The sequence below is a fragment of the Rhinopithecus bieti genome, unplaced genomic scaffold, assembly GCF_001698545.2.
Source record: "Rhinopithecus bieti isolate Rb0 unplaced genomic scaffold, ASM169854v2 scaffold_13348, whole genome shotgun sequence".
In the NCBI taxonomy this organism is placed as follows: domain Eukaryota; kingdom Metazoa; phylum Chordata; class Mammalia; order Primates; family Cercopithecidae; genus Rhinopithecus; species Rhinopithecus bieti.
The window spans coordinates 7,778,569-7,795,986 of record NW_016808764.1 but is presented as its reverse complement, the minus strand read 5'-3'; the positions used below and the strand labels follow the sequence as shown (position 1 = coordinate 7,795,986).

General features: G+C 46.7%; 1 protein-coding gene across 1 annotated transcript in view; it reads right to left on the bottom strand.

The window, feature by feature from the left end:
- LCMT1 (leucine carboxyl methyltransferase 1) overlaps positions 1-17,418 on the bottom strand; it is a 72,563-nt gene that overhangs the window by 25,999 nt on the left and 29,146 nt on the right. Inside the window, exons 4-5 of the mRNA XM_017887189.1 lie at positions 13,769-13,845; positions 2,422-2,483 (exon numbers count right to left, since the gene is read on the bottom strand). Of these exons, the coding sequence (XP_017742678.1) occupies positions 2,422-2,483; positions 13,769-13,845 (139 nt within the window). The remainder of the gene's footprint in view (positions 1-2,421; positions 2,484-13,768; positions 13,846-17,418) is intronic.

Genomic DNA, 17,418 nt, shown 5'->3' with positions numbered 1-17,418 from the left:
AATAATAAATAAAATAAAACAAAACAAAAGAAAATAAAAATAAATAAAATAAAATAAAATAATAGGGCATCATTTTGGCCTACCAGACTGGTAGAAATTTTTTCTTTTGGATAGACTCTCATCTCACTCTGTCACTCAGTCTGGAGTGCAGCAGCATGCTCTCAGCTCACTGCAACCTCCGCCTCCCAGGTTCAAGCAATTCTCCTGCCTCAGCTTACCAAATGGCTGGGATTACAGGCGCCCGCCACCACACCCAGCTAATTTTTGTATTTTTAGTAGAGACGGGGTTTCACCATGTTGGCCAGGTTGGTTTTGAACTCCTGACTCAGGTGATCCACCTGCCTCGGCCTCCCAAAGTGCTGGGATTACAGGCGTGAGCCACCGCACCCAGCCAGACTGGTAGAAAACATTTTAAATCACAATACCCAGTGTTCGGGTGCTATGGTTTGAATGTGTCCCTCCAAAGTTCGTGTGTTAGAAACTTAATCCCCCATGCAACAGTGTTGAAAGGTAGGACCTTTAAGAGGTGATTCAGTCCCAATGAATGAATTGATACCACTATCTTGGGATTGGGAGTGGGTTCTGAGTTTGCACTCCTTCACCTCTCTCACACAGTCATGCTTTCTTGCCTTTCTACCTTCCTCTATGGGATGACACGGCAAGAAGGTCCTAGCCAGATGTGGACCCCTCAACCTCAAACTTCCCAGAACTGTACTAAGTCTCTGTTCTTTTTATAAAGTACCCAGCCCCAGGTATTGTTATAGAAGCACAAAATGAGCTAAACCAGAAAACTGGTACTGAGAAGTTGAGAAGAGGGGCTGTGGCTGTAAGTACCTGAAAATGTGGAAGCAGATTTGGAACTGGGTAATGGGTGGAGGTTGGAAGAATCTGGAGGAGCGGGCTAGAAAAACCCTAGACTCCTTGCCACCCCTGCCTCAGAGAACACTTTCCCTCCTCTCACGTCCCTACTTGTTGAAATAAAAGGACCTGGCTCATCTAGTCACCTGATGCCCATAGTGTTACCTGTGCTGACCACTGGTGAAGGCTGTCCTCTCTGCATGTTCTCTGATCTGAATTACTAATAAACCCCTTTAACTTCTCTCAGACAAAAACTGAAAATAATGGAAGATTGTGGTAGAGATTTACCCATAATTTGAAAGGCTCAGAAATGGGAAAACCATTGTTAAGACACAGTCATAATTAAAAGTTGAGGGGAAAAAACGGGGAAAACTGACTGCCAGGGCCAAGCAGGTAACAGAATTGAGTGAAGCAGGTCAAGTGTAAGATACCAGAGAGTGGTGGGGCAGAACTGGAAGACAGGCAACTCCTCTAACCGAGGCAGACACTATTTAATTGTTGCCTTGTGGAAATCATGGCCTAATGTTACCGCGTCTTCTGATTTTTTCCAAGGAAAGCTAGAAATCGAGATTTTTCATGAGAAGTTTATTTTTGAAATGTTGGCAACTAACTCAAGGTCTTTACAGAAAGACTGAAGATTAGAGACCTAAGGACATCTAAGAAGAGTCATACAGAAAGTCGTTGAAAATTCCTTCATGGTAACCCCAACACAAATGTAAATGTATCCGCAAAAGTCTACTGTAGACTAAAAATAAAATTCTAAGCCCCCCAGCCACCTGAACCAAGAGGATCCCAGAGTGACCTTGAAAACTGAGTTCTTGGCCACGTGGGGATAGGAAGTCAGATGCCTCCTTAAACCCCTTGCTTACTAACTGCCTGGAGGCGTTCTTCCCTAAGGGCTGAACAGCAACCACCCTTTCAGAAGACTCTACTGCTGCTATCATCCAATCCAGCTGCCTGACTGCTGCCCCTCTCTTTGGCCACTTCAAAACAGTCAACCAGCATTCCTTCCTGATAAGAGACCACAGAACAGGGAGTGGTTCTGGCTAGTCTCCGACAGATGCGGGTTTTTGTGTCCTCTGCCTCACCTTTTGATGTCAGAGGGCCAAAACCTCCACCCTTGGATCATGCTAACACTGCCATTTTTTTGTACATGGAACCTATGACAGGGTGTGAAGCTCAACTGCACATGCACACAGTTGTCCCTTCATAAATATTCATGACTCCTCCTATAGCTCATTAAATATGTATGTTCGCCCACCCGACTGAGCATAAATTCCTCCTCCTTTTGTCCCTCCTTCAAAGTATCTGTTGTTGGCTTCTGGCAGGAAGCTGTGCTTCCCAGCCTGAATGGCCTCCCTGCAGGCTGCAACCCTCTCTGAGAAAGCAAGCTCTCCTTTCCAAATTTATGAACCTCGTCATTCTTCAGTTGACAATACATTGTATAACAACACACACACACACACACACACACACACATACCCAACACAAACCCCATCTTCAAAAAAGGGGTGTGAAGCAAAAATACTGATAGAGTCAATTTTGCATTAGCTTGATACTTGCCCATCTGAAGTGTGTCCTCTGAATGCAGTTCTAGAATGGGGCTGGATAGGGGAGGCTTGCATCTATGGGAAGACGGGAAAGAGGAGAAAGATGAGTTTATTTGCTCTTCAATTTACTCATGAGCTCATTTATTGCACAAATGCAGACACTCACTAGCAAAATGGCAAATATATATTTGCTATTGTTCAAAGCAGGGGCCCCTCTAACAAGGGCTTCAGTTTAATCACTTTTGACCCTACACACATACAGTAAAACTTCAGTGGACACAGGTCTCAGGTGACATTGGCTAAGCATTACACTTGGCATCTGATGTCCAAATCACAAACTGATCATGAAGTATTTAGACTTAGAAATAGCTAAAGATAGCCTAACAAGAATTTTTCAAACATTCCAATGATTTTTGGGCCATCTGTAGTTTGCTGCCTATTCTCAATCAAATTTTAAAAGTTATCTGTTATTTGTCACAGGTAGCCAGAAGAATTGACTCTTACACAAACTTAAAGTTCAGTAACATTTATGTGGTAACTCCCCCAATCCAGAATAGGCAAAAAATCAGAAATCAGATATGCATCAATATCCCAACAACCATAACCAAACACCAACGCACTTTCTGTCCCAGGAAACCATCTCTGGACTTAACCAAGAGCCAGTTACTCTTATTCCACTCAGAGTTTTAACCAGCCAGTACTTTCCAGTTCCCAGAGCATCAGAATTGCCATTTATCACTTAAAAAGCATATTTAATATAAAATTAAATATATTAAATATAAAAGAAAAGAAAAGGTAAAATCAGGAGGCACATAGATTCCTGATCCATTATTTTCATGGATCCAGAAAAAAATAAAGCCTGAAAGTTATTTCCAATTTGTAAGGATCAGACTTTTCTAAAGGATGGCTGAAACACTTAACGTTTACTCACATTTTTTTCAATATAAGAATTATGGTTTTATTTAAATGACTAAGTTAAAAGGGAGGATGGTGAGGGACTGTAGTTAAAACTATTAAGATGCAGGCCGGGCACAGTGGCTCACGCCTGTAATCCCAGCACTTTGGGAGGCCCAGGCGGGCAGATCACCTGAGGTCGGGAGTTCAAGACCAGCCCAACCAAAATGGAAAAATTCCATCTCTACTAAAAATACAAAATTAGCCAGGCATGGTGGCACATGTCTGTAATCCCAGCTACTAGGGAGGCTGAGGCAGGAGAATCGCATGAACCCAGGAGGTGGAGGTTGCAGTGAGCCGAGATTGCACTCCAGCCTGGGCAACAAGAGTAAAACTCTGTCTCAAAAAAAAAAAAAAAAAAAAAAAAAAAACCAACTATTAAGATTCCTTGATCTTAAGCTTGAAGTCACAGTTTGAATCTCAGCTCCACCCTTTCCTAGATAGAAGACTTTGGGCAAATTAACTTCTTTAAGCCTCAGTTTCCTTATCTGCAAAAAGGGGATAACAGCAGCACTTAATTCATGAGTGTCTTGTGAGGACTGAATGAAACAATCCAAATGAAGCACTTAACATGGTACTAGGTTATGAAAGCTCTCAGCACACACTAGTAAACCTGTCATCTGCAACTCCGTAAACTCCCTGATACTGGACTCAGAATGGCGCCCATAACATCTCCTATATAATAACTAACTTCAGTCTTCCGTTAATTCAGTCACTTACACAAAAAAAAACACTTATTGCACATCTATTCTGGGACAGGTAACTTACTTTTTTTTTTTTTTTTTGAGACAGAGTCTTGCTCTGTCACCCAGGCTAGACTGCAGTGGTGTGATCATAACTCACTGCAGCCTCGACCTCCTGGGCTCAAGTGATCCTTCTATTTCAGCCTCCCAAGTAAGTGAGACTACAGATGCACCTACCATGCCTGGCTAGTTTTTGTATATTTAGTAGAGACGAGGTTTCGCCATGTTGTCCGGGCTGGTCTCAAACTCCTGGGCTCAAGCAACCCACCAGCCTTGGTCTTCCAAAGTGCTGGGATTACAGGCATGAGCCACTGTGCCCAGCCAAGGCCAGGTAACTTTCTACATGCCCTTGGAATAAAGTAGTAAACAAAAGACACACACATTCAGATTATGAAAATATGGGGTCACTTTTTAAATGTTCCAGGAAACTACATTAATGGATGGAGAGTCATAATGAAAAAGAACAGGAATGGGACACGGCTCCTTCTTCATGTTTAACCAGACCTGTTTAAAGAATCCCAGGAACTAGCCTTAGGAAATCTAAATGTCAAACCAAGGCGGCAGAGTGTCTCGTTCCAGGAAGGAACACTGAACAACTGATTTACAGCAGAGGTGTCCAATCTTTTGGCTTCCCTGGGCCACACTGGAAGAACTGTCTTGGGCCACAAATACACGAACACTAACAATAGCTGACGAGCTTTAAAAAAAAATAAGTCACAAAAGAATCTCATAATGTTTTAAGAAAAGTTACGAAATTGTGTTGGGCTACATTCAAAGCAGTCCTGGGCCGCATGTCACATGCCCGCATGTCACCCGCCGACAGGCCTGGGGTTGAACAAGCTTGATTACAGCCTTGTTGCCTCTGTTCAGCCTACCAGGTGGTCCATTAACCAAGATAACCATCAGCCACTAGATACGCTGACCCACATCCCCTACCCCTCACATGCTTTGCCCAGCCCAGCCTACATGCCCTCTCCTGATGTCAGTTACCAGGCTTCGCTAATAAAATGTCTCTCCCGGCTCTTCCAGGGAGCCAGTCGCTGAGCCCTCGAGCCTCTGCCCTCTCCCTGTGCGCTCAAGCACAAGCCCCCAACTAAAAGCCTTGTCTGGGAAATCTGCTTGGTGCCATAACAGATTATCCGGTGAGCCAGGCAGGAGCACAAGGAGCAACTACCCTCCCCGCAGGGGAGGCTTATGAGCCAGTGGGCCGGAGGGAGGCCCCATTGATTCAGCACTGCCACCACGACTGGTGAGTTTTCTTCTGGTCTCTGAGAGACTCCTCGCCACCCCCGCCCCAGACAACGCTTTCCCTTCCCTCGCATCCCCTATTTGTTGTCTTTTTCCTTCTTCCTTTGTGCTTTCCTTCCTTTAACTTCATTGGCTCAACCTGAATAGACACCCGTGCAGGACGCACTGACGCGGCTGGCAGGAACTATCAGGCACCCTGGCTTCGGCCTCCGTCATCTTCAAGTCTTTCAGTGCTTTCCCTCCCTCTGCCACACCTGGTGGGAACGGAAGCCTGTGAGCTCTTCTCTGTCTGTACAGTGTTCGAGCCTACAGACTCTGGGTGTGGCCTTTGTGTGGGGAGAATTGACAGCACATGGGGCTGGAGTTTGCCTAGCTCATGCCCTGATCTGTTTTTCTTTTAGTGTGTTTCATTCAACATCTTATTGACTACCATTTGGTTACTACCAAATGCAGGACACTGGTCAGCAGAACCCGGATCTCATGTAAGGTTGAAGAAAAAAAAGAAACTATCCAAGCTAGCACTCCGTTTTGGGGAGAATTTCTCTTCACTGGCCACACCTGCCCTCTCGTGTGACCCGTATTGTTGTGCTGTGCGGGGCTGGGAGCCAACTCTCTTGTCATCGCCTGACACCTGTGCTTGCACCCTGCCCCTGGCCCTTTACTAAGACAAGCAGACACAGGGGCTACAGTCATGGGCAATGCCCCAGGCATCTTCCAAGACTCACGTCTGGGATGTATCATTTCTAAATGGAAGGAATCCAAATCAGACGGCTTAAAGAAAAAGAAACTCCAGCCTGGGAAACACAGGAAAACTCCACCTCTACAAAAAACAGGAAAAAGGAGCCAGGTGTGGGGGTGCCTGCCTGTGGTCCCAGGTACTCGGAAGGCTAAGGCAAGGATCCCTTAAGCCCAAGAGGTTGAGGCTGCAGTGAGCTGTGGTCGCACCATAGCACTCCAGCCTGGGCAATGGAGTGAGACCCTGTCTCAAAAAAAATAAATTTAATTAAAAAAAAGAAAAAGAAACTGATTTTCCTCTGTAATACAACCTGCCCTAGTACGCATTAGATCAAGAAAAATGGCCATGGGTGGAAGTGGATCTCCTAGTTTTAACACTATCTTACAGCCAGATCTATTCTGTGAATGGACAGAGAAATGGGGAGAGATACCTCGATATAAGCTTTTAGGAAGTTATGCTAGGACCCAAAGCTACTGGATTCTTGTCAGGTGTGTGTGGCCCCTATTTCCAGGTTCCTCCTGAAGGAATTTAAGGAAGTGGACCTCCACAGCCTCAGGCCCCCGGAATTCCCTCCCCATCCTAAGCAGGCCTCCTGGGGAGGGGACCCCTGTGCTGTCCCCAATAGTGCTCTAATCGGACTCCAAACAGGCACCCTCTTTTGCTTCCCCACTGGCCCAGGGCTGTTTTCCCCTCAGAGAAATGGATGGAAACAGGGGAGTGACAAGGGTGCACGTTCCTTTTTTGGTGGTGGATCTAGGTCTATGTAAAGAACACTTCGGTAGATTTTCAGAGGATCCTGGTAAGTTTAGAGATGAATTTGTTAGACTAAATTTTGCCTTTTCATTGATGTGGCGGGATGTTACGGTCACTTTGCAGTATTGATGAAAAGCAACACATATTTGAAAAGGCTAACGAATATGCCAATATCTAGGTAGTCACTAAACACCAATATGCAGTCCTCCGTGTAGGGGGAGATGCGGTCCCAGGCAGTCTCCATGCGAGTGAGACTATGGAGAAAACCTAGATAAAGCTAGAATAAGCCACTTTGTCACCTGCCTGACTGAAGGAAGAAGGAAATGTATAGTCAAACCCGTACACTATGACAGGGTCAAGAAAAGTACCCAGAGAAAGGAGGAGATCCCAGTAGTCTTCCTCAATAGAATCCCTGAAGCGCTTGAGAAATGCACCCATGCAGACCTGGGGGCAGCAGAGGGGAGGCATCGCGTGCCGTGCATTTTATCCTTCAGCCAGCTCTGGACATTAGAAGGAAATTACAGAAAATTTGGAGGCCAGACCCCAGACCGTGCTGTTGACCTTGGCAGAGGAGACTTTTAAGGTCTTCAATAATAGGCAGGACAGAGATGGCAGATGAGAAGAGGAGACTGACCAAAACAGTACAGTTTCTGGCTGCCCTAATTCATCCACCACCTGAGGGTGACCCTAGAAGGCCCAGGAGACCAACCAATCGAAGACAGCCAACGCTGGATGGAGCCAATGTGCATATTGCAGGACAGAAGGTCACTGGAAGAGAGGCTGCCCTGACCTCCCTAAAACAAGACAGCCGGCAGGCAACCCTGGCCAGTCCCCACTCCTCACCAAGCTTTCAGATGAGATTGATAGACATCACCTGACAGCACCCTGGCTCTGACTGCAGTACACTCCATCATCATCACACCACGGAGCCTCAGGTCACCCTCGATGTGGCAGGTAGGAAAACTGAGTTCCTTGTGGACAGCAGAGTCGCCTGCTCTGTCCTGACCCAGCCTATTTGACCCCTCTCCAATTGCAATTGCAGGGTAATGGGAATAGACAGGTGTCCTAAGGTAAGAAAATTTACTTTCCCTCTTGCTTGTGAGGCCATGTCTAGGCTTATTTCTCCTCATTTCTGTATGCGCCCCAGAATGTCCTACTCCATTTCTGGGTAGAGACTTATTAAGCAAAATGGGAGCCACTATCTCCCTGGAAGAGGACAGACTGCAGGTAGAGGCAGAGCCAGAACAGGGAATCCACCTGCTAGCACTCTTAAATGGAAAGGAACTTGAGAGCCAAAACATACCCAAAGAAAGCAACGATCATGTCACCCCTTCCCTATGGGACACTTCAGTCCTAGGACAGGCTAATAAAGTTTCCCCAGCAAAGACAGACCTGAAGCCTGGGATGGGCTACCCATGGAAGAAATCGTACCTCCTAAAACCTGTGGCACTGAACAGGGTTCAGCCATTACTCCACAAATTCCTATAGCAAGGGCTAAACCCTGCCAATCCCCAGGCAACACCTCGGTCCTCCCTGTTAAAAAGCCTAATGGAGAATATCAGTTTGTGTAGGACTTGAAGCGGGGTAATGAGGCAGTCATTCCCATTCACCCCACATTGGTACCAAGCTTGTCTGTGCTCAGATACCTGGAGATGCTCAGTTTTTCACTCTACTACACTTCAAGGATGCTTTCTTTTGTGTAGCCCTCTCCACCCAGAATCCCTGTTATCTTTTTGCTTTGAATGGAGAAATCCCTGATACCCAAAAGGTCACACAGTACACATGGACTGTGCTTCCCCAGGGCTTCCGGGAAGGCCCTCACCTTTTTGGGACTGCAGAGAGCGAAGCCTACAGAATGGGACTTTATTACAATACGTGGATGACTTGTTCATTGTCAGACAGACATGGCAGGATTCAGATTTTAATATCATTAAAACCTTGAATTTCCTGGCTGAGCGGTGATACAAGGTCAGCCCCATCCAAGGCACAGATTTATTTACAGAAGTTCTAATATCTGGGGTTCATTCTGACTCTAGGAGCCCAAACACTAGCTGTGGACAGGAAAAAGCAATCACTTCATTGCTGGTCCCACAAAAAGGCAGCCCCAGGGTTTCTCAAGAATTGTGGGCTTCTATTGTATTTGGATTCTAAATTATGGCCTGACAGCTAAAGCCCCACGTGAGACTCTAAAAGGGGAAGAAAGAGAGCCCTTGGACTGGGAGAAGAAATGTCAACAATCTTTTGAACCCCTAAAAACTGAGCTGGGTCAAGCCCTCGGCCTTGGACACCCCAACTGAAAAAAACCACTTACCTTGTATATTTGTGAGAGACTAGGAACAGCTTTGGGAGTCTTAACTCAAAGGTTAGGACCTGTTCAGAAGTCAGTGGCTCATTTTTCAAAACAGATAAATCCAGTTGCACAGAAGTGGCCTGGCTGCTGGAGGGCAGTGGCAGCCACTGCCCTGCTATTTAGTGAAGCATCTAAGCTGACACGGGGACAATATACAGAAGCTATGACTCCCCACCAGGTTCAGACTGGGTTAGAAGTCAAGGGACACCGAGCTCTCTTATTAGACACCCTGGATATTACTTTCAGAGTATGTCAGACTTTGAACATGGCAACCTCACTCCCAACCACAGATGATGAGGACTCACAGCATCAATGCACAGAGCCCACAGAACGCACTCCAGCAGGCCTGGCTTGTGAGATAAGCCTCTTGAGAATGCAAAGACTGAATGATAGCCTGATGGCAGTAGCTTTGTAGAGGGAGACCCAAAAAGCAGGACATGCAGTAGTAAGCCCGAGGGAGACTACAGACACTAAAGCCCTTCCTCCCCAAAACGGCACAAAAAGTGGCACTAGAGAGAGGCCTTAACAGAGCCTCACAACCGGGAGAAAGGGAGGGAGTAAATTTATACACCAACTCAAAGTATACGTTTCTCCTGCTGCGTGCCCATGCAGCCATATGGAAGGAAAAGAGAATGTTAACAGTTAAAAATTCCCCAGACAAATGTAAGGATCCAATCCAACTTCTCCTGGAAGTGGCACAACTTCCCTGCCAGGTGGCAGTCATTCACTGCAAAGGCCACCAGAGGGACTGGTCTCTCATCAGCCAAGGAAACAGGGCCACAAAACAGGCAGCCTGGTTATAGGAACCCAGCAATGTGTTGGCCTTAATGACAGACCCTACCAAACTTCCTAATCACCTACAACACTCACAACAAGAGCAAGAGGAAGCTAAGGGGCAGGGGGACCAGGAAAACAGTGCTGGATGGTTCACAGATGGTGACAAATTTTATTCCGGGAACTGACCACTGGAAACTTATTAAGTATCTCCATGATGCCACTCATTAAGAGAGAGATATTTTATGGAATTCTGTCCATAAAATATTCACCAGAAAGACACTGAGAAAAACTGTAAAACAAGAAACCTTTGCCAGTGAATTGTGTGCCTGGAATAATCCCCAAACCCATCCAATGTCCCCCTCTTGACTTAAACTGGTTCAACACAGGGGAACTTATCTGGGAGAAGACTAGTAGGTAGTTTTAACCCAAATGCCTCCAAATCTAGGGTACAAATATCTCCTGGTGTTTGTGGATACTTTTACTGGATGGGTCAAGACTTTCCCTACACATACAGAAAAAGCAGTAGAAGTCTACACATCTTCACTAAAGGAAGTAATTCCTCAATTTGGACTCTCCAAGTCCCCTCAGAGTGGTAACAGGCTCTCCTTCATGGCTAAGATTATTCAGAGCCTCTCCACAACCCTAGGAATAGACAATGAACTGGCACCCCAACCATCAGGGAAAGTTAAAATGAACCATACACTTGAGACGACTCTAGCCAAACTCTGTCAGGAGCCGCGCGAGCCCTGGGTTAAGATGCTCCCAGTCTCCTTAGGGTCCACAGGGCCCCTTTGTGCAGACTAGACTTAGTTCTTCTAAGATGATCTACCAGAGGTTTTTCCCCACCACTGACCTCCTGTTAGGTGAAGAATTACATAAAGAATTACAGTATCAATTTAAGACAGATTCAAAAAGCGATTTCAGAGTACAGAAACAAAATCCTGCCAGTCCCCACTAAGGATGGGAAAACCCCTTTACAAGTTAATCCAGGGAACCAAGCCCTTCTAAAGACTCAAAGGGCAGGCTCCCCGGAGAATCACCCCTTGCCTAAATGGGAGGGCCCTTACTGGGTGACCCTGACCACTCCAACCGCAGCCAAGTCACAAGGAATCACTAGCTGGGTACACCTCTCCCAATCAGAAATGCTTTCTCCTAAATGTTTCCAGACTCGCCCAGAAGGCCCATCTTACTCCTGAAAACCTGTGGAAGACCTCAAATTCAGGAGAGCCAATTCATCATCGGAGAAGTAATGTGGTTAAAGATCTTGAGTCCAGTACTTTTCCTCATATTACTAATTGTTTTACTATTATTCTGTTGCTTTGCTCAGCCTCCTCCCTCAGGTAAAGACTTCGTTTGTCCCTGCTGGGTATAAAGATGCTACTCTTTACCGTGTTCCTACTCCTCCCCATCAGGGCACAGGGTAGGCTGGACCCACTAAGATGGGAAATGATCTCTCTTGACAACCTTTCCAGCATTATAGCTTCAGGTCATAATTTATCCAACTGCTGGCTGTGCTACCACCATCCCCAGGCTCAGACGGGCTGCCTCTTGCATTCCCTAAAAGCTCAACTACCAACTTCACAGAGGTATGGAAACCTAAAATAACCTCTGTACCTCTTATTGTGGACCTAAGTGTCTCCCTTTCTTTGAATGTATAAACCTCACTGGGCTGCTAAATGCTTTGGTCACCAAAAAGGGTGGAAAAAAGAGAAGCTAGACCGCCTACTTTGGAATCCCACCAGGTTTTCTCTTAGCAGTAAAGAAAAACCCTAATCAAACTTGGGTTCAGGAAGGCTATCTTTCCCCCCCTGCCAAAACAGTCATACGTCTCGCCAAAGCTTAGCTACTCACCTGAACTCCTCTTGCCTTGTGTAAGTTTGTGCACCCATGGAGTATTCTGTTCCTTTGTGGACACCCAGACTGCCATCTGACCAACAGCTACCCCTCAGCCAATTTCACCTCTCCGTTACTTGCACTAGCGTGCCCTTGTGTGGATAATGGACAACGCAACGAGGAATGCACGTTAGGTACTTTAAGTCCCAGTGGAGTAACAGTTCATAATATCACACATGTGAAATCTAAAAGGGCAATAGGGCTAATTTTGGTGGGAGTTGGAATAGCCCCTTGGGGTGGCTCTGCCCCTTAGCAGCCCCTTGGGATGGCTTTGCATACTGTGAGGCGGCTTTGAGAAACTTTCAAACCCTTGAAACACTGGCAACTAGTAGAGGCAGAGCCATAAAAGGATGTCAAGCCTCCCTGCACTCCCTAGCCAATGCTGTCTTAGACAACAGATTTGCCCTGGACTATCTTCTCGCTGAACAAGGGCAGGTATGCACAGTAATAAACCACATCTATTGTTCTTACATTAACAGTCCAGGATTGGTTAAACTGCAAGTTCAAAAGATTTACCAAAACTAGGCACAATGGCTCATGCCTGTAATCCCAGCACTTTGGCAGGCCAAGGTGGGTGGATTGTTTGAGCCTAGGAATTCGAGACCAGCCTGGGCAACATGGCGAAACCCCATCTCTACAAACTTGCAAAAAAAGAAAAAAAAATTAGGTAGTCTTGGTGGCATGTGCCTTTATTCCCAGCTACTCTGGAGGCTGAGGTGGGAGGATCACCTGAGTCCATAAGGTTGAGGCTGCAGTGAGCCATGGTGGCACCACTGCACTCCTATCTGGATGACAGAGTGAGACCCTGTCTCCAAAACAAAATAAAAGTAAAGATTTACCAAGAGGCTACCTGGCTACATAATCTCAGTAACTCTACTGCTCAAACCATCTGGGGCTCCATCAGTGCATACCTACAAAGTATGACATGGTTTTTACCTTTCTTCGGACCCTAAGTGGTCATTTAATTGCTATTACTTTTGGGGTATTCTGTTTTTAACCTTTTGGTAAAGTTTGTGTCTTTCAGGTTTCAATCGCTCCAAGTCAAGCTAATGATGGCCCAAGGATTCCAACCCATACCATCCCAGGAGCACCCCAGTCCCCATAGGTCTTTAGGACAGTCAATGAGAGATTTCCCCACCCGCCAAAGTGAGGCAAGGACGACATCCCTGTTCAGCAGGAAGTAGCTTCAGAAGATGAGATCCTTAAGAATAGGGGGTGAAATCTCTCAGGGGAACTAAAGATAGAACAGAAATGGAATGGGGTTGCTTCTTCATAATATTTAACCATGCCTTCTACTTAAAGTTCCAGGAACTGGCCTTAGGAAATCTAAATATGAAACCAAGGTTATGGAGTGTCCCACCTCAGGAAGGAACACTGAACAACTGATTGACAGTCTTCGTCCCGCCAGCCAGACCACCAAGTGGCCCATTAATCAAGATAACCAACGCAACCAGATACGCTGACCTGCATCCCCTACCCCTCACGTGCTTTGCCCGGCCCAGCCTGCATACCTTACTCATGATGTCAATTCCCATGCTTCGCTAATAAAAACATCCCTGCAAGCCTCTTCAGGGAGCCAACAAGACAGTCCTTGAGCCTCTGCTGTCTCCCTAGTGCTTGAGTACAAGCCCCAAAAACAAAAACCTTGTCTGGGAAATCTGGTTGGCCTCGTGTTAATTACATGGGGAGCCATAGAGCCTGTGATCTGTAATAAGGAAATGTATATTGCATTTTGCAGACTGTACAACATGCTGGAATGAGTGCCAGGGCAAAAGAAAGTTGGTGGGGGGCAGTGAACGGAAGGCAACACCCTAAAGTGAAGTCTCTGGCATTCAGATCTGCCATCTCTTGAGAGCTAGATCTGAATTCTAGCTGGCTCTTGTTCTTCTGGCCACACCACACTTACTTGATACTGTGCAGCTTTCTTGTGACGATCATTGGAAAGTCAACCTCAAAATATTTACTTGGGAGAAGATCTTCATCCTGGGGAAAAACACACATTAATTTTTACTTCTTTACTCTTACATGTGCTGATCATCTTCCACATATCAAGCACTAGGCACCTAAGAGCAATACAGTGTTTAAGGATTTTAAATCAGGTGACTGATATGGGCAGACATGTTTTTCAAATTACTCATGAATAGATTTGAGGGAAGCAAGCACAGATGAAGGTAAAAGTCAGGACGCCAGAGGAGTCAGCCGGATAAGAAGGTAAGGTCCAGGAAGGAGCCTGAGCTAGGAGGTGGCAGCTGGGATGGTGGGGAGAGCTCAGAGGCGCTTTGGAAGTAGAATATACTCCGTATTTTCAAAAGGCAGCTTGAGGCCAGGTGCAGTGGCTCACGACTGTAATCTCAACACTTCAGAAGGCTGAGGCAGAAGGATCGCTTGAGGCCAGGAGTTTGAGGCCAGCCTGGGCAACACAGCGAGACCCTGTCCATACAAAAGAATTAAAAAGTTTAAACGATGTAACAACAACAAAAAAGTCAGCTTGAGCTCTATTAGGAGGGTCAGGAAATCAACGTAGTAGGTTTTGACGAGCATTAATTTTTGGATGAAATAGGTTAAAACAGCTAGTATCAAAAGCATCACATATATTAAGGGTATTATTTTCTGATACATTTTTTTTTCTTTTTTTGAGATGGAGTCTCGCTCTGTCACCCAGGCTGGAGTGCAATGACACAATCTCAGCTCACTGCAACCTCCACCTAGTGGGTTCAAGTGATTCTCCTGCCTCAGCCTCCAGAGTAGCTGGGATTACAGGTGCCCAGCCTCTGATACATTTTTCTCTGTGACAGTGAAGTATGGTAGATTAAAGAACAGGCACTCTTGGAGCTGGAGGGGCTCAAACACCAGCTCTACCACTTATACGCTGTAAGGTCTTGGGAAAGTCAGTAAACTCACTGGGCCAGGATTTACTTGTTTGAAAAGTGAAGAAGCTGGGCACCGTGGCTCACGCCTGTAATCCCAGCACTTTGGGAGGCTGAGGCAAGCGGATCACAACGTCAAGAAATCGAGACCATCCTGGCCAACATGATGCGGGTGAAACCCCATCTCTACTAAAAATACAGGAAGTAGCTACTGGGGAGGCTGAGGCAGGAGAATCACTTGAACCCGGGAGGCGGAGGTTGCAGTGAGCTGAGATTGTGCTACTGCACTCCAGCCTGGGTGACAGAGCGAGACTCCATCTCAAAGATAAAAAAAAAGAAAAGTAAAGAAAATGCTAACACTTCATGGGGTTGTGAGGATTAATGAAGCGATACATGCGGGGCTCACAGGAAAGGGCCTGACCTTAGTAAAATTATCACACAGGGATCCAAAGAGCCGATGAGCTATGACAATAAAGGAAGGTATATTGTGTTTTCAATACTGTACAGCATGCTGGAAAGAAGGTCCCAGGGCAAGAAGGAAAGTGGGGCGGGGATCAAAGGAAAGCAGCACCCTAAAATGAGGTCTCTAGCATTCAAATCAACAGTGTGTGTGCCTTTATTATTACAGACACAGGTACAGAGATGGGGGCCCTGGCTCGGGATGTAACATTTCTTCTTGTGGCCTGCAGTCAAACAAATATGAAAGACACACATACTCACACAACCACAGACACACACACACACACGCACACACAGCCCTGGGTCACCTGGCTTGCTTGGTAGCTACACCCTCCCTACCCAGTCATGCGCACATCATCCTATCATCCTAGTGTTCTCTCCATGCCCTCCTCGCCATCCAGCCACCCAGTACCTCAGCCCTGCTGATGCCTCTGGAATCCCTCCACTCCTCCTGAGCTCTATCACCTCCAACCCAGACTGTCCCAGCGCCGCCTCTGGTGTCTCAAAGCTGCATGCTGCTGTGCACTACACTAGCCACTGCAGGTGGCCTTCAGCAGCTCTGCACAGTGCTAAAACTCAGCAAGAAACAAGGCATTCCACGGCCTGGCCCACCTGCCCAGCCTCTCCCCACTCCCCATCACCACTTATCCCAGAAATACAGAACTACTTTTTTAAAACAAAGATGACTGCTGACATCCAGAACCTGGTGATGACTTCGCTGGTAGAGGATGGGATAGAGGAAAAGGAAAGGCAGGGCGACACCTTGTTTCTGACTGGAGCAACTGGGCAGGTAAGAGAACCATTCATGGAGACAGTAACAGGAGACGGAGCACAAGTATGGAGAGATAGATGAATCCCAGGGGATAAGTGGGGGATAGCAGACCTCCTGTGGACAGCATGATGGGGGCAGAAACCACCTGCAACCATATCCTAGTAGATAAGTAACCCTTAAAAGCAAACATCAGGGCTGAAAGATACAGTACCCTCCCACATACAGACCAATCCTCTGCTGGAATCCCAGAGGACCCAACCTGGGCTTTATCTTTTTTTTTTTTCTTTTTGAGACGGAGTCTTGCTCTATCACCCAGGCTGGAGTGCAGTGGCGCGATCTTGGCTCACTGCAAGCTCCGCCACCCGGGTTCCCACCATTCTCCTGCCTCAGCCTCCCAAGTAGCTGGGACTACAGGCGCCTGTCACCTCGCCCGGCTAATTTTTTTGTATTTTTAGTAGAGACAGGGTTTCACCATGTTAGCCAGGATGGTCTCAATCTCCTGACCTCGTGATCCACCTGCCTCCGCCTCCCAAAGTGCTGGGATTACAGGCCTGAGCCACCGCGCCCAGCGGCTTCATCTTTTTTTTAAAAAAAAGGAGGGCCAAGTACAGTGGCTCACATCTGTAATCCCAGCACTTTGGGAGGCCGAGGCAGGAGGACTGCTTGAGTCCAGGAGTTCAAGACCAGCCTGGGCAACACAGCAAGACCCTATCTCTACCAAAAATACAAATTAGCCAGGCATGGTGGCTTGCACCTGTAGTCCCCAGCTACTCGGAAGGCTGAGTTAGGAAGTTCGCTTGAGCCTGGGAGGAGGAGGCTGCGGTGGGCTGAGATTGCATCACTGCACTCCAGCCTGGGAGACAGCACCAGATCCTGTCACAAAAGCCATCCCAGGAGACCTGGACTCCTGAATCTGAGCTGATCACACTTAGAGGTACAGTCCATACTTGCCGGGTAGGGTTATGCAGAAGCTATTTCAAGATACTTGAGGGGGGCCAAGTGCGGTGGCTCATGTCCGTAATCCCAGCACTTTGGGAGGCCGAGACGGGTGGATCACCTGAGGTCAGGAGTTCGAACCAGCCTGGCCAACAGAGTGAAACCCCATCTCTACTAAAAATACAAAATATTAGCCCATCTCTACTAAAAATACAAAATATTAGCTGGGTGTGGTGGTGGGTGCCTGTAATCCTAGCTACTCGGGAGGCTGAGGCAGGAGAATTGCTTGAACCCGGGAGGCAGAGGTTGCAGTGAGCTGAGATCACACCATTGCACTCCAGCCTGGGCAACAAGAGCAAAACTCTGTCTCTCAAAAAAAAAAAAAAAAAAAGCTACTTGAGGGATATGGGTAGAGGGGAAGTGGAAGTAACTTTCCCTAGGAATTTCAATTTCTACAACACCTTTTCAGAACTTTTGCTCACAGCGTATGGGAAGTTAAGGATCACCTAAAATTCCAGAAGA